This window comes from Hemiscyllium ocellatum, chromosome 7 (assembly GCF_020745735.1).
Source record: "Hemiscyllium ocellatum isolate sHemOce1 chromosome 7, sHemOce1.pat.X.cur, whole genome shotgun sequence".
NCBI lineage: Eukaryota > Metazoa > Chordata > Chondrichthyes > Orectolobiformes > Hemiscylliidae > Hemiscyllium > Hemiscyllium ocellatum.
Genome location: NC_083407.1, coordinates 71,055,936 through 71,077,603, shown reverse-complemented (window position 1 = coordinate 71,077,603; position 21,668 = coordinate 71,055,936). Strand labels below are relative to the sequence as shown.

At 40.2% G+C, this 21,668-nt stretch overlaps 1 protein-coding gene across 5 annotated transcripts in view; it reads left to right on the top strand.

The window, feature by feature from the left end:
* Positions 1–21,668, top strand: part of sestd1 (SEC14 and spectrin domains 1) — a 131,693-nt gene that overhangs the window by 75,309 nt on the left and 34,716 nt on the right. For all 5 annotated transcript variants that reach the window (XM_060827962.1, XM_060827961.1, XM_060827964.1 and 2 more), the window contains 3 exons: positions 7,307–7,362; positions 11,395–11,606; positions 19,371–19,493. In XM_060827962.1, coding sequence (XP_060683945.1) covers positions 7,307–7,362; positions 11,395–11,606; positions 19,371–19,493 — 391 coding nt within the window. The remainder of the gene's footprint in view (positions 1–7,306; positions 7,363–11,394; positions 11,607–19,370; positions 19,494–21,668) is intronic.

Sequence of the window (21,668 nt, the reverse complement as noted above, 5' to 3'; positions counted from 1 at the left end):
AGGAAAGAGATCAATCTAAGTTGAGAACAGAAGTGAATCAAACAGTCAGGGCAGGCAGGGACAAGGTAGGACTAATAAATTAAACTGCATTTATTTCAATGCAAGGGGCCGAACAGGGAAGGCAGATGAACTCAGGGCATGGTTAGGAACATGGGACTGGGATATCATAGCAATTACAGAAACAAGGCTCAGGGATGGGCAGGACTGGCAGCTTAATGTTCCAGGATACAAATGCTACAGAAAGGATAGAAAGGGAGGCAACAGCGATGGAGGAGTGGATTTTTTGATAAGGGATTGTATTACAGCTGTACTGAGGAAGGATATTCCCAGAAATACATCCAGGGAAGTTTTTTGGGTGGAATGAGAAATAAGAAAGGGATGATCACCTTATTGGGATTGTATTATAGACCCCCTAATAGTCAGAGGGAAATTGAGAAACAAACTTGTAAGGAGATCTCAGCTATTTGTAAGAATATTAGGGTAGTTATGGTTTGGGATTTTAAATTTCCAGACATCGACTAGGACTGCCATAGTGTTAAAGGTTTAGATGGAGAGGAATTTCTTAAGTGTGTACAAGACAATTTTCTGATTCAGTATGTGAATGTACCAACCAGAGAAGGTGCAAAACTTTACCTACTCTCGGGGAAATAAGGCAGGACAGGTGACTGAGGTGTCAGTGGGGGAGCACTTTGGGGCCAGTGACCATAATTCTATTCGTTTTAAAATAGTAATGGAAAAGGATAGACCAGATCTAAAAATTGAAGTTCTAAATTGGAGAAAGGCCAATTTTGACAGTATCAGGCAAGAACTTTCAAAAGCTGATTGGGGGCAGATGTTCGCAGGTAAAGGGACGGCTGGAAAATGGGAAGCCCTCAGAAATGAGATAACGAGAATCCAGAGAAAGTATATTCCTGTTAGGGTGAAAGGAAAGGCTGGTAAGTACAGGGAATGCTAGATGACTAAAGAAATTGAGGGTTTGGTTCAGAAAAAGAAGGAAGCATAAGTAAGTTATAAACAGGATAGATCAAGTGAATCCTTGGAAGAGTATAAAGGAAGTAGGGGTATACTTAAGGGGGAAATCAAGAGGGCAAAAAGGGAACATGAGATAGCGTTGGCATATAGAATTAAGGAGAATCCAAAGGATTTTTACAAATATATTAAGGACAAAAGGGTAACTAGGAAGAGAATAGGACCCTCAAAGATCAGCAAGGCGGCCTTTGTGTGGAACCACAGAAAATGGGGAAGATAGTAAATGAATATTTTGCATCAGTATTTACTGTGGAAAAGGATATGGAAGATATAGACTGTAGGGAAATAGATGGTGACATCTTGCAAAATGTCCAGATTACAGAGGAGGAAGTGCTGGATGTCTTGAAACGGTTAAAAGTGGATAAATCCCCAGGACCTGATCAGGTGTACCCGAGAACTCTGTGGGAAACTAGAGAAGTGATTGCTGGGCCTCTTGCTGAGATATTTGTATCATCGATAGTCACAGGTGAAGTGCCGGAAGACTGGAGGTTGGCAAACGTGGTACCACTGTTTAAGAAGGGCGGTAGAGTCAAACCAGGGAACTATAGACTAGTGAGCCTGACCTCAGTGGTGGACAAGTTGTGGAGGGAATACTGAGGGACAGGATGTACATGTATTTGGAAAGGCAAGGACTGATTAGGGATAGTCAACATGGTTTTGTGCATGGGAAATAATGTCTCACAAACTTGATTGAGTGTTTTGAAGAAGTAACAAAGAAGATTGATGAGGGCAGAGCAGTAGATGTGATCTATATGGACTTCAGTAAGGCGTTCAACAAGGTTCCTTCCCCATGGGAGACTGATTAGCAAGGTTAGATCTCATGGAATAAAGGGAGAACTAGCCATTTGGATACAGAACTGGCTCAAAGGTAGAAGACAGAAGGTGGTGTTGGAGAGTTGTTCTTCAGACTGGAGGCCTGTGACCAGTGAGTGCCACAAGGATTTGTGCTGGGCGCTCTACTTTTTGTCATTTACATAAATGATTTGGATGCGAGCATAAGAGGTACAGTTAGTAAGTTTGCAGGTAACACCAAAATTGAAGGTGTAGTGGACAGCATAGAGGGTTACCTCAGATTACAATAGGATCTGGACCAGATGGGCCAATGGGCTGAGAAGTGGCAGATGGAGTTTAAATCAGATAAATGCGAGGTGCTGCATTTTGAGAAAGCAAATCTTAGCAGGACTTATACACTTAATGGTAAGGTCCTAGGGAGTGTTGCTGAATAAAGAGATCTTGGAGTGCAGGTTCATAGCTCCTTGAAAGTGGAGTCGCAGGTGGATAGGATAGTGAAGAAGGTGTTTGGTATGCTTTCCTTTATTGGTCAGAGTATTGAGTACAGGAGTTGGGAAGTCATGTTGTGGCTGTACAGGACATTGGTTAGGCCACTGTTGGAATATTGCATGCATTTCTGGTCTCCTTCCTATCGGAAAGATGTTGTGAAACTTGAAAGGGTTCAGAAAAGATTTACAAGGATATTGCCAAGGTTGGAGGATCTGAGCTATGGGGAGAGGCTGTTTTCCCTGGAGTGTCAGAGGCTGAGGGGTGACCTTATAGAGGTTTACAAAGTTATGAGGGGCATGGATAGGATAAATAGACAAAATCTTTTCCCTGCAGTGGGGGAGTCCAGAACTAGAGGGCATAGGTTTAGGTTGAGAGGGGAAAGATATAAAAGAGATCTAAAGGGCAACTTTTTAATGCAGAGTGTGGTACATATATGGAATGAGCTGCCAGAGGATGTGGTGGAGGCTGGTACAATTGCAACATGTAAGAGGCATTTAGATGGGTATATGAATAGGAAGGGTTTGGAGGGATATGGACCGGATGCTGGCAGGTGGGTCTAGATTGGGTTGGGATACCTTGTCGGCATGGGTGCGTTGGACCGAAGGGTCTGTTTCCGTGCTGTACATCTCTATGACTCTATAACTATGATTTTATGTTCTTCAGAACAGTCATACTGATTCAAAATGTTAACTCTCTTTCTCTTTTCACACATACTGCCAGACCTGCTGAGTTTCTGCAGCATTCTTTGTGTCTGTTTCTGTTTTCCCACATCCACAGTTATTTTGCTTTTATCCCAGGCTTGACTCCCTGTTAAACAAAACTATAGCTTCCTTTTGTACCTTCCTGTGCATTCCCCGAAGAAGGCACCAACGTACTCAGTGCTGGCTCATTATCAGTAGCAACTGCAATTACTCCATCCCATTTTCTCATTGAGTTCATTCCCATTTCATCGGCTTGTCAATCTTTGTCCTATTTAACTTAGCCACTGACTGCTGACTCTGTGGACTCTGCCATTAAATTAACTCCCACCACCTCTCTACACATCTGCCTTTCAGAATGTATATTCAATTTTGAATAAAACCTTTGCCATCCATGAACTTTATTGTGGATTGTTCTGTCAGATCATGGTCTTAACATAAACCTTGCAGAGATTATGATACCTACTGTCTTGATTTAGCCTCCCTGCCTTGTTATATCTTCCACCATTCACCCCATCCAGAACAAAGGCAGTGTGGCACATGTCATGAGCTCACAATTTGACTTGGCCCCCTATTTCTCTGGCACCTTTTCCTCCTTTGAGCATCTCATCATATTCTAAACTGGTCATCTCTGTTCAGAATCATTGTTTCCTGCAACTGCCTCACAAGTACAAAAAAATTCCAACAGAGATTTATTCATTACTTTCCTCCTTTAGCTTCTGCTCCAAATCACTTGTCATCCTCAGTGATTTTATTCTTCATTTCGAGTCATTACATTCTCTCCTCTGCCCTCTTATTTATCCTAAATTTCTCTCTTCAAACTCCCAGCCATCCTCTTAACCTTATTTACGGGTCGTAATAGTCCTGCAATTTCATTCCCAGATAAGGCAATCTCTAACAACTACTTTGTGTCACTTATCATTCATATCACTTCTTTGTGCATCTGCCTCTGGAAAGATTTATCTCCAGTTGACATACAATTACACTTGCATATACCAATAACTAGCCTTTGAAGCCCCCCCCGCCCTTCTTTTGCCACATTTCTGCAGCTGCTTAGCTGTGATCTCCACCTAATTTCTAGTCACATAGTTTAGAGTCACTTTACCCTTTTTCTCCTTGGCCATTTATCCTTATATGGCCTTCATCATCATCCAATGACGCCCAAGTGAGACTAAGTTGAAAGTATATACTGCCACAACTGGTTTAGCTTCCATTGCCAAATTTGACTGGGCTGCTTACTGCAATGCCAGGTCCTACTCTCATCATTTGAAACTGCCTACAATTTCAGGAACCCTCATCAGTTCCTTCCTCACCTCTTCCAGCACACTTCTGGTTGGTTTCCCACATGCTATCCTTCACAAACTTGAGGCTATCCAAAATTTTGTTATCTATGGTTTTAACTTGCACCAAGTATTGGGTGACTCTCGTGCTTGCTGACCTGAAGTTATTGGTCAAATAGTGTCTTGATTTTAAAATGTTTTCTTGTTCTCAAATCCTTTCATGGCCTTCCCCCTCCTTATCTCTGTAATAGGTTTATATGACTTTCCTCCAACCTATAACACTCCATTTTCATGACATATATGGCTGTACTAAATGAAAAAAATTAGTACATTTAGAATAGATCCTGCAGTAGTTAAACATTTGTTTACATAGCTACCGTTGGGGATGATCTTTGGTATTTGGAAGTATTGTCTACTGCAGCTGTCTTGTCAAAGGAGTCTGTTTTTAAGGCTATAGAGGTTCTTAAATCAGGCAAGGAGGTATTTACTGAGATGGCCACCTTTCATGAAATCTGCTGTTGAAAAGTTTTGGTGAAACTAGAGAATCCATTGAACAATGAGGATCGCCCCTATGTCGGTCAGTATTACTACTCGATGCTGAAATTTAGGAAATTGGCTGTAATCTATCAGACACAGGACAAATTAGCTCTTGAATCAACTTGTGCACACCTCCAATGAGCTTTGAACAGAAGCTAATATCGGGACAAGAAAATGTACTTGTCATGGGCCCACTAGGTACTTGTTCTATTACATGAAGTTTAAAGACCATTTTCATTAAAATTAGATTTCTAAAATACAGTAATGTTCTTATTAGTTATTTATTTGGAAAATTTTTAATGAACAAGAATGCATACAAAATTATCTTCTGCATGGAAAACACAGTGACGGCATCTAATCTTTATTGTTGTATCATTGGTGGCCATACCTTCGATTGCTTCAACCCCCATACTCTAGAGGCTTCTCTACCTCTCTGTCTCACTTTTCATCTTAGAACTTTTTATCCTGAAATCTTTTGACCAAGTTTTTGATTACGGACCAAATATCATCATGTGTGTCTCAGCTATATACTTATGATAACATTTTCTGATTCAGGTATATGAATGTACCTACTTGAGAAGCTGTAAAACTTGACCTAACCTTGGGGAATAAGGCAAGGCAGGTGACTGAGGTGTCAGTGGGGAGCACTTTGCGGCCAACGACCATAATTCTATTAGTTTTAAAATAGCGATGGATGTCTTGAAGCATATAAAAGCGGATAAATCCCCAGGACCTGATCAGGTGTACCCTAGAACTCTGTGTGAAGGTAGGGAAGGGATTGCTGAGATATTTGTATCATCGATAGTCACAGGTGAGGTGGTGGAAGACTGGAGGTTGGCAAATGTGGTACCACTATTTAAGAAAGGTGGTAAGGACAAGCCAAGGAATTACAGATCGGTGAGCCTGACGTCAGTGGTGGGCAAGTTGTTGGAGGGAATTCTGAGGGACAGGATTTACGTACATTTGAAAAGGCGTGGACTGATTAGGGATAGTCAACATGGCCTTGTGCGTGGAAAATCATGTCTCACGAATTTGATTGAATTTTTTGAAGAAGTTGCAAAGAGGATTGATGAGGGCAATGTGGTGGGCATGATCTGTATGAACTTCAGTAAGATGTTTGACAAGGTTCCTCATGGAAGAGTGGTTAGCAAAGTTGGATCTCATGGAATACAGGAGAAGTAGCCATTCAGATACAGAACTGGCTTGATGGGAGAAGACAGAGGGTGGTTGTAGAGGGTTGCTTTTCAGACTGGAGGCCTGTGACCAGTGGTGTGCTACAAGGATCAGCACTGGGTCCACTGCTTTTCGTCATTTATATAAATTATTGGATGTGAACATCAGAGGTATAGTTAGTAAGTTTGCACATAGCACCAAAATTGGAGTTGTAGTGCTCAGCAAAGAAGGTTACCTCTGAGTCCAATGGAATTTTGATTAGATGGGCAAATGAGCTGAGGAGTGGCAGATAAAGTTTAATTTAGATAAATGTGAGATGCTGCATTTTGGAAGAACAAATCCAAGCTGGTTCTAGGGAGTGTTGCAGAACAAAGACCTTGGAGTTCAGGTTCATTGTTCCTTGAAAGTAGAGTCGCAGGTAGATAGGCTAGTGAAGAAGGCGATTGGTATGCTTTCCTTTGTTGGGCAGAGCATTGGGTAAAGGAGTTGGGACGTCATGTTGCGGCTGTACAGGAAATTGGTTAGGCCACTACGAGGATATTGTGTGCAATTCTGGTCTCCCCCGCCCTTATTCGAAGGATGTTGTAAAACCTGAAAGGGGTCAGAAAAAATTTACAAAGATGTTGCCAAGGTTGGAGGATTTGAGCTATAGGGAGAGGCTGTCGGAGGCTAAGGGGTGACTTTGTAGAGGTTTGTAAGATCATGAGGGGCATGGATAGGGTAAATAGACAAAGTCTTTTCACTGAGTTGGGGAAACTCCAGAATTCGATGGCATAGGTTTAAGATGAGAGAAGAAAAATTCCAAAGGGTCCTAAGAGGCAATGTTTTTATGCAGAGAGTGGTGCATGTGTGGAATGAGATGCCAGAGAAAGTGGTGGAAGCTGGTACAATTACAACATTTGAAAGGCATCTGAATGGGTGTATGAATAGGAAGGGTTCAGAGGGATATGAGCCATGTGCTGGTAAATGAGACTAGATTAGGTTAGGATATCGGGTTGGCATGGACAAGTTGGACCGAGGAGTCTGTTCTGTACATCTCTATGACTCTGACTGTAATTGGCTTAGGACAGTTAATTATATAAATAAACTATTGGACCTAAGAAATTATGCAATATCTTTTAGTGCCACCAGATGGGGTTGGTATAGTGCTTACCTAAGGGCAAGGCAACGTATTTGGTTGTTCCATGTCAACTCTTTTAAAACATTTAGCAATTCAGTAACTTTATTTTCTGGGATTGCTTATTTGCGCTTTTTATTTTACACCTTCTTTGGCATCTAGAAAGTTTAACACTTTGTTTACATTGGTAGGCCTGTGGAATACAGTTTTCTTCCTTCCGTGGATCCAGAAACAGTTTTACAAACAGGTACCTTTTCTTTATAAATGTTAAGTGTTTTAAAACATGTTAATTGCCACAGAAATTCCGAAATTTTGCAATGCACATTTTAGATCAGCTCTGTAGAAATCCAATCCAATTTGTATTTCTGCATCTGTTTCATGTTGTTTACACATTGGGTAGCAACTTAAGTATCAACGCCACTTTTGAAAAAAATAATTTCACTTACTGGATTTCGGTTACTTCTGCTCATCGATGTGTTTACTATGTATGTTGTCATTCAGATAATGTTGGACATTGAACTTTCCCAATGTTTTAACAAAAGATTTTATTCATATACAAGCATCAGTGAACATAACTATCAAATATGGTGTTCATATTTTAAGACATGCCCATTTTCATTGCAAATAAACAGTTTTTAGGATTTTAACTTCTGAATGGGTGAAAATTGAACAAAATAGGCGTATTAGTGCACCTGCTCTAATGATGTAGCAATGTTAGTTCCCATTCTCCCATTTTTGGTTCTGACCAGCAGTCATATTTTGTAGCTGTCATCAATAGAAAATAAATACTTTCATTAGAGTTTATTAAGGATTCAACTTGTGATGTCTTATTGGGTTGTTTTGTCCCATAGCTGCTGCCTGGCTTGCTGAGTTCTTTCAGTATTATTGTTCTTCTCTCAGCTTTCCAGGATTCACAGTATTTGCTTTTGAATTTTTGTTTTTGTTGCACCTTGTATGTCATTAAATGTCTGTATTTGGAAGGTGCTGTTGACGAAGCCTCAATGAGTTGCTGCAGTGTATCTTTTGGCAGATATTGCTGCTCCCACGTAAGTGTGTGAGGGTGTAAATGTTTCAAGGTGGGGATGGGTTGCAGGTGAAGCAGGCTGCTTTGTCTTGAATGGTGTTGATTTCCTTAAGTTTTGCTGGAGTGGCATTCGTCCTGAATTGTTTTGTAGATGGTGGACAGGCTTTTGGGGAGTCATGTGGTAAATTATTTTTTGCAGAATTACCAGCGTCTGCCCCAGTTTTTGTCATTCTAATGCTTACATGTCTGGTCCATTTACATTTCTGATCAATAGTAATCCCCAGGATATTGATTATGAGGGATTCAACAATGGTAGCTCACAAATTTATGTGTGTTAGATTTTAGATGAGGCTCATTTATATGTGCTTCTTTGTTTTGTGATTCAAACAGGCATTATCACTTTTCTTTGCGCTCTAACTTGTCAAATCTGGTTAAGTGTTGGGAGAGTGGACTGACTTCTTGATTGACACCTGTAAATTTCTGATTTATTTAACGGCATTTTTGTGGTGCAATATGCACATTAAATTCAAATGATACCTGAATGATGGTGTTAATTAATGTGCTGTGCAAATTGTGAGAATGCTGAACGCCAAAAAAAGTGCTTTTTATGTTGGCCATAACTTCTGTTAGCTTTATTAGGACAGTTTCTGTTATCTTACCAATAAGAAGTTACACAACATCAAGACTTCTTCACTAAGGGATTTGTTGTAGTGTCTGAGTTATGAACAGAAAACAATAGATAACGTACTTAGAGTCATAGAGATGTACAGCATGGAAACAGACCCTTCGGTCCAAACTGTCCACGCCAACCCAGATATCCCAACCCAATCTAGTCCCACCTGCCAGCCCCTGGCCCATATCCCTTCAAACCCTTCCTATTCATATTCCCATCCAAATGTCTCTTAAATGTTGCAATTGTATCACATCCTCTGGCAGCTCATTCCATATATGTACCACCCTCTGCGTGAAAACGTTGCCCCTTAGGTCTCTTTTATATCTTTCCCCTCTCACCCTAAACCTATGCCCTCTAGTTCTGGACTCCCCGACCCCAGGGAAAAGACTTTGCTTATTTATCCTATCCATGCCCCTTATAACTTTGTAAGCCTCTATAAGGTCACCCCTCAGCCTCTGACGCTCTGGGGAAAACAGCCCCAGCCTGTTCAGCCTCTCCCTATAGCTCAGATCCTCCAACCCTGGCAACATCCTTGTAAATCTTTTCTGAACCCTTTCACGATTCACAACATCTTTCCGATAGGAAGGAGACCAGAATTGCACGCAATATTCCAACAGTGGCCTAACCAATGTCCTGTACAGCCACAACATGACCTCCTAACTCCTGTACTCAATACTCTGACCAATAAAGGAAAGCATACCAAACGCCGCCTTCACTATCCTATCTACCTATGACTCCACTTTCAAGGAGCTATGAATCTGCACTCCAAGATCTCTTTGTTCAGCAACACTCCCTAGGACCTTACCATTAAGTGTATAAGTCCTGCTAAGATTTGCTTTCCCAAAATGCAGCACCTCGCATTTATCTGAATTAAACTCCATCTGCCACTTCTCAGCCCATTGGCCCATCTGGTCCAGATCCTGTTGTAATCTGAGGTAACCCTTTTAGCTGTCCACTACACCTTCAATTTTGGTGTCATCTGCAAACTTACCAACTGTACCTCTTATGCTCGCATCCAAATCATTTATGTAAATGACAAAAAGTAGAGCGCCGAGCACCGATCCTTGTAGCACTCCACTGGTCACAGGCCTCCAGTCTGAAAAACAACCCACCACCACCGTCCTCTGTCTTCTACCTTTGAGCCAGTTCTGTATCCAAATGACTAGTTCTCCCTTTATTCCATGAGATCAAACCTTGCTAATCAGTCTCCCAATGGGAATCTTGTCGAACGCCTTACTGAAGTCCATATAGATCACATCTACTGTTCTGCCCTCAACAATCTTCTTTGTTACCTCTTCGAAAAATTCAATCAAGTTTGTGAGACATGATTTCCCACACACAAAGCCATGTTGACTATCCCGAATCAATCCTTGCCTTTCCAAATACATGTACCTCACCTGTGACTATCGGTGATACAAATATCTCAGTAAGAGGCCTAGCAATTACTTCTCTAGCTTCCCACAGAGTTCTAGGATACACCTGATCAGGTCCTGGGGATTTATCCACTTTTACCTGTTTCAAGACATCCAGCACTTCTTCCTCTTTAATATGGACATTTTGCAAGATGTCACCATCTATTTCCCTACAGTCTATATCTTCCATATCCGTTTCCACAGTGAATACTGATGCAAAGTATTCATTTAGTATCTCCCCCATTTTCTGTGGCTCCACACAAAGGCCGCCTTGCTGATCTTTTGAGGGGCCCTGTTCTCTCCCTAGTTACCCTTTTGTTCTTAATATGTTTGTAAAAACCCTTTGGATTCTCCATAATTCTATTTGCCAAAGCTATCTCATGTCCCTGTTTTGCACTCCTGATTTCCCTCTTAAGTATACTCCTACCTTCTTACAAGAGAAAATCCCAGAGAAAATACTTTTTAAATTTTTGTTTTGTGGAACATGGGCATCACTGACAGGCCAGCTTTTATTGTCCATCCCTAATTATCCATAACATGGCATTGGTGAACCGCTGTTTTGAACTGGTGCAATCCATGTGGAGAGGTAAACGCAGCATGCTGTTGTGAAGAATGTATCAGAATTTTGAAGCAGTGACAGCAAAGGAGTGATGATACAGTTCCAAGTCAGAATGGTGTGCAGCTCAGAGGTAACTTACAGATGGTAGTGTTCCCATGCATCTGCTGCCCTTTATTACGAGTTTGAAAATATACTGCCAAAGGAAGCTTGATGTTTCCCACAGTGTCTTGGAGATGGTGCATATTGCTGAAGGTGGTGGATAGTATTGCCTGTCAAACAAACTGTTTTGTCCTGGATGACATGGAACTTCATGAGTGTTTTTGGAACTGTGCCCGTACAAGCAAGTGGAGGGCATTCCATCAAGTGCTTGACTTGTCCCTTGGAGATTATGGAGAGGCTTTTAGGAAGCAGGAGCCTGCTAGGTACTTCGTGAGAATTCCTAACCTCTCATCTGCTGTAGTAGCTGGCCCAACTTCTCCATTTGAGCAAATAAATGCCTTTTAACGTTGTGTTTCAAAAATTGCATCTTTTGGTTTTGAAGTAAGAGATACATACACTAGTAGCATGTATTTTAAATCAGTATTTAAATGTTTTCTGGTATTACTCTAAAGGTCATGAACTCCTATCAGAATTGCAACAGCGCCGCTTTAATGGATTAGAAGGAGGTATGTCATGGTCCCCAATGGATGATGAATTGTTAGCTCAGCCCAAAGTAGTGAAACTACTGGATTCTCTACGAGAGCAATATACTAGATACCAAGAAGTCTGCAGACAGCGTAGTAAACGTACGCAACTAGAGGAGATACAGCAAAAAGTTATGCAGGTGAGCAATAGTTCTAAATGTTATGACATTTCTACAAAATGCACTGGTTTAATCTTAAGACTACTGTGTTCACTGCTAGCAAGATTGAGTTCTACAGTCGCGGAGTATGCAGACCATTTTGGCTCACCTACTATTTACCTAAGATAACAGTTAAGGTTTTGAAATTGGTCTTCGATTCCCTGAGTTACCGAAGAAAGCAATTTACAATTCAGTCATGCCTCTGAATGAGAAGCGTGTCGTTTGAAACCCCAATTTAAAGACTTGGGCACATAATATGGATTGATATATTCGTAATCTGAAAGTATATTGCAGTATTAAAGATGTCATCTTTCAAAAAAGATGTCAAACCAAAGCTTTTTGGTTGTATAGAAATAAAATGCCTTGACAATGGAAGAAGAGCAGGCAAGTACTGGAAAACTTATTCTGAAGCCAACATAGCTAAAAATTTAATTATCTAGTTGTTAATCTAATCTCTTGTATGAGAACTCATTGCAGATTTTCATATATTACAACACCGACTTAAAGAAAATAACTTGATTAGGTCTGAAACGCTTTGGAATGACCTGGGGTTGAAAAAGACACTATACAAGTAATTATTCCTTTTAACCCATTGCTGATTGCTTTGTAATGAGTTATGAAACAAAATTTCCATTTGTAGACGCAGGGTAAAGAGTTTGAATATGATGTTTGCGCATCGCACAGTAGTCTATAATCAATCCTTTTCCAGGCTTGTAAATAACAAAAATGTGACTGGCCAGTGTTGACAGTGTCTAGTGGTATGGAAGGCACAGTCAATGGTAGTAGTATTGTGAAGGTCCAGCCTGCATAAAAGGCCAAATTTGGAGCACAGCAGATATTGTGGTGGATCGTAAGACTGGCAGTCTGGCAGAGAGGGACATTGGAAAAACTTGAATGCAAGGATGGAATTTTTGAAATCAAGACATTGCTGGGCATGGAACCAATGAAGGCCAGTGAGCACAGTGTTAATGGGTGAATGGGGCTTGGTGTGCATCATAAATGTTATAGCACAGAAATATTTATGGATTCTTAGAACGGCTGGTGCTGGAGCCTACCAGGGAGAAGGCACTTTTGGATCTGGTATTGTGCAACGAACCAGAATTGATCAGGGACCTTAGCAAGGATGACAGTGGAAGAACAATGACAGATATTTCTGTATATAATGCAGATGATGCAGGATCAGTTCATTCCAAAAAGGAAGAAAGATCCTAGGAGGAGGCATGAGTGGCCGTGGCTGATGAGGGAAGTTAAGAAACATATAAAGTTAAAAGAGAAGAAGTATAACATAGCAAAGATAAGTGGGAAAATGGAGGACTGGGAAGCTTTTAAAGAACAACAGAGGATTACCAAGAAGGAAATACGCAGAGAAAAAATGAGGTACGAAGGTAAACTGGCCAAAAATATAAAGGAGGATAGGAAAAGTTTTTTTAGATATGTGAAAGGCAAAAAAATGTTTAAGACTAAAATTGAGCCCTTGAAGACAGAAACAGGGGAATATATTACGAGGAACAAAGAAATGGCAGAAGAATTGAATTGGTACTTCAGATCTTTGCGCTCTAACTTGAGTGAGATCTGAACCCAAAAGCTCCTGACTTTGGGTCAAGAAAGAGCACTGCCAACTGAACCACAGCTGACACAGCCATAATAAGGGCCCAGGACTGCACGTAATGCTTTAACTTGGGTGCAGTTAATGTTTTGTATTATTATTTCATACTTTCAAATCCAAGCTTCTACTTGTATACATTGCACTTTTCATGAGTTTAATTAAAAAAGATTGACAAGATCATGCAGCTATTCTATGATCGAATGAAAGGTCAAGTCCTTTTAAATGATGAATCATCAGCTCCCATTGAGAATGCAAACTGAGTGCAAGAAAGTTCGATTCTAGCACCTGTTCTCTTTAACTTGTTCTTCACTTGTGCCATTAGCCATATAGTCAATGATCTCAATAAGAATATGCATCTCTGATGTCGTTATGATACCTTGTACTTGGGCCTACTACATCTTATTACAAAACTTATTAAAACTTCTGAGAAAATCATCCAAGATTTGGTTAGTACTCTAGTGTAAAGTCTTTTGAGTGCCTAACCTGTCTTCACAATCCATAGGTGGCACGTTGCCTCTCAGTGCCAGGGATCCTGGTTTATGATCATTGGCAAATGATCAGCTTACAGCAGCTTCTAAAATGAGAAATTTGCAGATCATGTTTGACAGGTTTTCAGAGGCTTTGGCTCTCTTTGGATTGATCATTAGTTTTGGAAGGCTTGCAGTTCTGTATCAGCTCTTAAAAAGTTCCAGCACACAGTTCAGCAGACATCTTCATCAAAGATATAGTGCTGAAGAAAGTTGCTAGCTATTCATACCTTGGGGTCATTATCTCCACTTATGCTTTGCTTGATAAACAGATATCCACCTAGATAGAATTTCATAGAATCCCTACAGTGTGGAAGCAGGCCATTCAGCCCATCGAGTCCACACCAACCCTCCAAAGAGCATTTCACCCAAACCCATCCCTGTATTTCCCATGGCTAATCCACCTTGTCTGCACATCCCTGGACGCTATGGGCAATTTAGCATGGCCAATCCACCTAATCTGCACATCTTTGGACTGTGGGAGGAAACAGAAGCACCCAGAGGAAACCCATGCAGACACAGGGAAAACGTGCCAACTTCATAGTCACCTGAGTGTGGAATTAAACCAGGATCCCTGGCACTGTGAGGCAACGTGCCACCCATGGATTGCGAAGACAGGTTAGGCACTCAAAAGACTTTACACTAGAGTACTAACCAGAGTACGACACTGTCCACACAGAACAGATTTCTTTCCTTTATTGCTGAATGTCTTGGACTCTGTACTGTAAACACATTGGGCAGTGTAACACTTTCACATGCATTCTCTTCACACCATCCACTGGTGTGACTGGATTACAAATTTCCAAATTTTTGGACCTGCCTGTCAACTAATACTGAGGCAATGGCCCTTTAAGCCCAACTACACTGGATAAAAGGAAATTATTGCGGATGTTGGAATCTGAAACCAAAAGAGGAAATGCTGGAAAATCTCAGCAGGTCTGGCAGCATCTGTAAGGAGAGAAAAAAGCTGACGTTTCAAGTCTAACTGACCCTTTGTCAAAGTTCAACACTGGGTAAGACATGCAATTAGAATGGAGACAATTGCTGTTTAGAGAGCTAGCATCTCTAAACAACATCAGCTGCACAAGCACTGATAAACATACTGAAGAGAAAGCTGAAGTGATGCAGCATCAATCCTAGGAGCTGGAAGATTGAACATAAGAAGACATTCAATAATGAACTTTGACCCATACACTCAGTTTTGAAAAGGGTTTTCTCATTAGTGCCTGTGAACAACCTTGTAGAAGAGCATCTGATGCAACATAGGATTCCAATTTCTCAACAGTTTAAGACTGTTCATCCAGGCTGATGCTAAATAATCATCCCTGTGATTGCTATCGATGAGTCTGCACAGCTAGCCTGTTCAAACTCGTAAGGACAACCATCATTTAATTGCATTTGCACTTTTAGGATGGTTACAGATTTCAAACTGTTGCTGTCTGTTAATTTGCATAATTTAGTGTTTTTCCATTGAGTATGTTATTCCATTCTGAATGTTTGATCCTGAAATATAGTACTTCACATTTAACATCAAATTGGATCTGCTATCCGTTTGTCCATCTCACTAACTTGTTTGCATTTTTCTGAGGTATTTTAAGAGTCCATTTTCTTGTTTGCTAAACGTCCAACTTTTGTGTGGGCAATAAATTTCAAAGCTATGCTCCCATTACCTAAATCCAATCTGTCTCTCGCATATTTTTAATCAACCTGTTCAGAAGTGTTATGACATATCTGAGGCAGATCAAACTCTAACCGAGATCCGAGTGTTTGAGCTATAGGGAGAGGCTGAATAGACTTGGGGCTATTTTCCCTGGAGCATTGGTGGCTGAGGGGTGACCTTATAAAGGTTTATGAAATCATTAAGGGCATGGATAGGGTGAATAGTCAAAGTCTTTTTTCCCAGTGTAGGGGAGTTCAAAATTAAAGGGCATAGATTTAAAGTGAGAGGGGAAAGATATGAAAGGGACGCAAGGAACAATGTTTCATGCAGAGGATGATAAGTGTATGAAATGTGCTGCCAGAAGAAGTGGTGGAGGCTGGTACAATTATAATATTTAAAAGACATCTGGATGGGTATATAAACAGTTTGGGTTGAGAGGGATATGGGCCAAATGCTGGCAAATGGGACTAGATTGATTTGGGGTATCTGGTTGGGGTCGACAAGTTGGTTGCAGGGGTCTGTTTCTGTGCAGTACAACTCTGTGACTATATAATTGTGTCTTTAAACTGATTAGAATTGGCTGGATGCTGATGCGGGGGGACATCAGTTGTACCTAATTAGATTACTTACAGTGTGGAAACAGGCCCTTCAGCCCAACAAGTCCACACCGACCCGCCGAAGCGCAACCCACCCATTCCCCTACATTTACCCCTTTACCTAACACTATGGGCAATTTAGCATGGCCAATTCACCTAACCCCTGCACATCTTTGGACTGTGGGAGGAAACCGGAGCACCCGGAGGAAACCCACGCAGACACGGGGAGAATGTGCAAACTCCACACAGTCAGTCGCCTGAGTCAGGAATTGAACCCGGGTCTCTGGCGCTGTGAGGCAGCAGTGCTAACCACTGTGCCACCGTGCCACCCTAATCTTCGACCTGAACAACTAACATTTATTTTAAAGGAAGTTAGTGCTGTGAATTTTAACAAAAGGTAAAGATCCTGAAAAGTTAACTTTGATCCTGTTTCCTCAGCTGCTGCCTGATCTGCTCAGTATTTCCAGCATTTTAACTATTTATTGCTCCTTAACAGTTTCCCATCTACCAGTTGTTTCCCCTCAAACATTTGCCTGGACTTCTCAGAAAAGCATCTCCTCAATCACATCAGAAATGGACTTAAAACTACTTTCCACTAAACTGTGGTGTTCCCTTATGAGTTTTGAAACTGGAGTTAAGATCCACAATAAGCGATTCAGTCTTTAAGGATTGTTTAGTGTTGATGATTAGGTAGTGAAGAAAATGAGAAACCATAGAAGTGATGAGAGAAGTGTGCAAGAGGTATCTATTCTATTGGTTGATAGTAAGAAATTTATATTTGTCTTGTTTTGGTTGTTTATCTTTTGGACAATAATACAGGTTAATATGTAGTTTAAAAAAATACAAAGAACTGAGGATGCGACAAATCAGAAACGAAATTAGAAATTGCTGGACAAACTCAACAGTTCTGAAGAGTTGGCACTGGACCCAAAGCATTCACTTTATTTTCTCTCTCCACAGTTGCTACCAGACCTGCTGTGTTTTTCCAGCAATTTCTTTTAGAACATCGAACAGTACAGCACAGTACAGGCCCTCTGTCTTCTTTCATCTAGCCAATTTCTGATCCAAATCGCTAAATCACCCTCAATTCCATGTCTCCGTATTCAATTGCCTATTGTGGGGAACCTTATCAAATGCCTTACTGAAATCCATGTACACCACATCAACTGTTTTACTCTCATCCATCTGTTTGGTCACCTTCTCAAAGAACTCAATACGGTTTGTGAGGCACAACCTACCCTTCATAAAACCATGTTGACTATCCCTAATCAACTTATTCCTTTCAAGGTGATGATAAATCCTATCTCTTATAATCCTTTCCAACACTTTACCCACAACCGAAGTAAGGCTCACAGGCCTATCATTACCAAGATTGTCTCTACTCCCCTTCTTGAAGAAGGGAACAACATTTGCTATCTTCCAGTCTTCTGGCCCTATTCCTGTAGACAATGACGACATAAAGATCAAAGCCAAAGGCTCTGCAAACTCCTCCCTGGCTTCTCAGGGAATCCTAGAGTAATGTATGGTTTCTTATTATTGACATCCACTTCAGATTCATGGCATTTGGATCATTGGCTGAAAGTCTTTTATAAATCAAAGTTTCTCAGAATAAGTGTTGAAACAAATACCCAAGCACTAACGACCCCCAAATGTCTACCCTACCACCAATGTAGTATAATGACTGTGGTGTTGGACTAACACTCAGAGGTTTTGCAATCCTACCATTGCAAAATACCTTGCTTTTTCTACATTTAATCTACATAATTACCCCAACGCATTTAACAGTTATATGAAAACAAAATTAGCAACTAACCCATGAAGGGGATATGAAGAGTTTAGTTCTGAAGAAGAGTCATATTGGACTTGAAACGTGAACTCTGTTTCTCTCTCCACAGATGGTTCCAGCTGACAAAAATCTGTAAGAAATTCCTGCTGAGTGTGACCAGCAGTTTCTGTTTTTATTTGAGATACTGAGCGTATTATGTAGCATCTTCACCCAGCAGGTCACTTAAAAGCAGGTACTTCCAGGACGAGGGAAAGACTGAGCTATTTTGGGGGTGTATTCCACATCAGTGGGTCCAGGAAATTGAAACTGTAGCAGCTCATGGTGAGGTAAAGTCAGTGGGCGTGCACAAATCAAACAAATGTAGAAGAAGCTAGAATCAGAGGGACAGATAGTTTGAGGAAGAATAGATTGTAGCACTGTATGAAGTTTCAGAGATGGAAATGGATAAACTAATTGAGAGATGTGGGACTGAGGATGAGAATTCCAAACTGTGGCCATGTAGATTGCTGAGAGCAAGTCCTCAAGTGGGGCACGGTGCAGGCTAAAATGTGGCTGCCAGAGATTTTGAAGAAATTAATCTCAGATGGTTAAGTATTGGAAAGGAAGTTGGAGAACATTGAACTATTGAATCTGGAGGTAAAATATTCATATATTTCAACACTTGAAACTGCTGTGTTGTAATTGTTTTCCTTTAACTTTATCATTGGTGACAGTTGACAACAATCCTTTAATATCTCGGGAGTTGACTTATTATTAGTTTTTACTTTGCAAATACAAAATGACAGACTTGAAAGGGCTGAGTAGTTTGCAAACTGTCATTCTCCCAGATGAGCTGACCTGCAGGTTAATTAATGGTTCAGCCTGAAAAATAATTCAGTAATTCATAATGAATAAACATTTTAGACTTGCTCATCAAGAAATGAAACATTTTATGTGTTAAATAAATCTTCCAAGAGCAAGCTTTATTTGGAAAGAATGTTCTGAACTTAGTGGTTTAGGAGATACCGTTTCTTTTGAAAGACTGTTGGTGGAACTGGAAATTGTGGATATATTAGTGCACGTATCATTTGGTAAACAATTATTCTTGCTATTGTTTATCATCTATGATTCAAGCAGCTTCCCTGAGCGACACTGTCCTTCATGTTGCACTTCAAGACAGTTCTCAGGAGCAAAGCATGTGGAGTGTTCATATTCTTTTGTTCATCTCCTTTCCCATTCTGTGTTTTTGAGAACTGTGCTGCTTACAACCAAATAGCCACCTAAATTGAACAACCTTTTAAAGAATCGTGGGTTAAAGCTGGCATGCTGAGTCTCCAGGACACTGTGCATTGATATCACCAGACATTTCACTACACTTCAGTTTTTAATGTAACAGTAAATCATTTGCTAATTAGCTAATTATGTCTAAACTGTGAAAATGTATATTCCTTTTCAAGTCTCCAGTCCCGATGTGGTTGAACTACATTGGTTTTATTTGCATTATTCTATTTCACGTTTGAGTCATTTCCAGTAACAGTCTTGATGACGATTTGTCATTCAATTCAGTTACCAGATTTAATTTCTCACTTCAGGTTGTGAACTGGCTGGAAGGACCTGGGTCAGAGCAACTAAGGACTCAATGGGGAATAGGTGATTCGATTCGAGCTTCCCAAGCTTTGCAGCAAAAACATGAGGAAATCGAAAGCCAGCACAGTGTAAGTTTTTTTAAAAATGGTTTATGTAGAAGTGTAACCCCTTATCAGGGACAAAGACTCAGAGAAAGTGAGGACTGCAGATGCTGGAGATCAGAGCTGAAAATGTGTTGCTGGAAAAGCGCAGTAAGTCAGGCAGCATCCAAGGAGCAGGAGAATTGACGTTTCGGGCATGAGCCTTTCTTAAGACTCAGGAGACAAGCAGGATTCAGGCCATGGCAGACTTTTATTCAAGCAAAACCGGATAATGCAGGGAGACGTCCCAAGGTCGTCCCTGAATCTGACCTCTACGTGAGAACCCAATTGTTCACTTAATCCACAGCTCAGATTAGAAGAGAAATCAATGATGCACTCTAGTTTTTAACATTGAAAAACAGTATTTTTATGTATTTTGGGCTAAAATGAACACGTACAATTTTGTTACTGCGCCCTCTCCTTTCTCCATACAACCAATGCTGTGAAACATCTGATCAATGATGGACACTCCAATAGATAGCCCTAGGTTCTCCTGGTTTTCATGATGTCTAACCGCTATTGTAATCTCTAGGCTGTGGGATCTTTCAATGTAATTTATTAATCTGCATTCCAAAGTTACTGGCTGTTCTCCTTTGGACATGAACCTGATTTGCTTATCTCTAACGACTGCTCAAATTCTGTTGTTTATTGTATTCCATTTGGTTTCTTTATCAAATTATATCACTCCTCTTATTATAAAAAGTAAGTCATAATATTAATTCTATTGTAAAGTTTTATAATTACTCCCACTGTTAGCATTCTTTAGCTGATGAGACAAGATATGCCCCTAATGTTTTCTCCTAATGTTTTTATTCTGTAATTGCGTTGAAATTTATCTGTGATTATTTGAAGAACCTTTAACTAGAACCTATTTCTTAATATGGGTCGTTCTATTATAACGCCCGTTTCGTTAATGTGAATTTGCTGTAACACGATCGATGAATTGGAAACACTGTTTCTACACTGTGAATTTCTAAAACGATTACAGCGCCAACACTTTATGCGCTGTTTCTACAGCTTAATTTTTCTATAAAGCAAGGTTGCACAAGAACATAACCATCGCATTATAGAACTGACTGTATTGTAAGTAGTTTCAAAGAAACGGCTAATTACTGTGAGATAACTTTAGTTGTTGTTTTCATGGCTGCATGATACTTAACTAATGCTGTTTGCCTACTGGAACAACATCCTTTCATTAATGAAACTGCAATTAATTATTTGCTGATGATTCAAAGTTTAATGATGATTCAAAGTTTCTTTTTACACCTCTGTTTGTTACAAATCTTCAAATTGTTCATCCTTGAATATTTCCTTAACAAGGCTGTCTCTGTATTCCTTGTAACTTGATGTTCAGACAATACTCCCTTTTGCCTCGGGAAAACCCCCTTCTCAAAGGAAATGATGTTTCATTTAAATGCTGAAGCAGGCTTTTTAAAATTCTGGCCATTTTGTGTTCCTTAAAAATATAGGGGCAGGTCCAACAATTTATATTGAACACATACAGGTTAGTAGGTTTAAGAATGCTAGAGAGTTCAATGAGCCAATTTATTTTATTCGGATTTATAACCATTACTTCCGTTTGCTAGCAAGTAAAATATCTCTAAGAAGAGTGTGAGAATTTAAAACCAAATTATATAAAATACATCATTTGGTCCTTACTGCAAAACACAACGTTTATCCACTAACTGAAGATGGATCAAGTTAAATTATGTAATTAATATTCTTCTGAAAATTATAAGTTGAAAAAGTATCGAGTGTTAGGTTATGCTTACTCTAGGGAATATTTGTAAGTCTTGAGCATTGGTGGCAAGACCAACAATTTGTTGTTCATCCCTAATCGCCACTGAGAAGGTAGTAGTGACTCAGAACCTTAAAGTTTAGATTATGTGGTTACACCTGTGAAGCTGTTTGGGAAAGTTCCAGGGTTTTGATCACTAAAAGTGGAAGAATGGCAATATAGTTTCAAATCAGCATGGTCTGTGCTTTGGAGAGGAATTTTGTAAGTGATAGTGTATTCATGTTCCTGTTGTTCAAGTCCATCGAGGTGATAGAGACTATAAATTTTGAATATACTACAAGAGTGACTGCACTGCAACATCTAGATGTTACATATCAAGCAATCAAGCAGGCTGCTTTGTCCTGGATGGTACCAAGTATTGATGG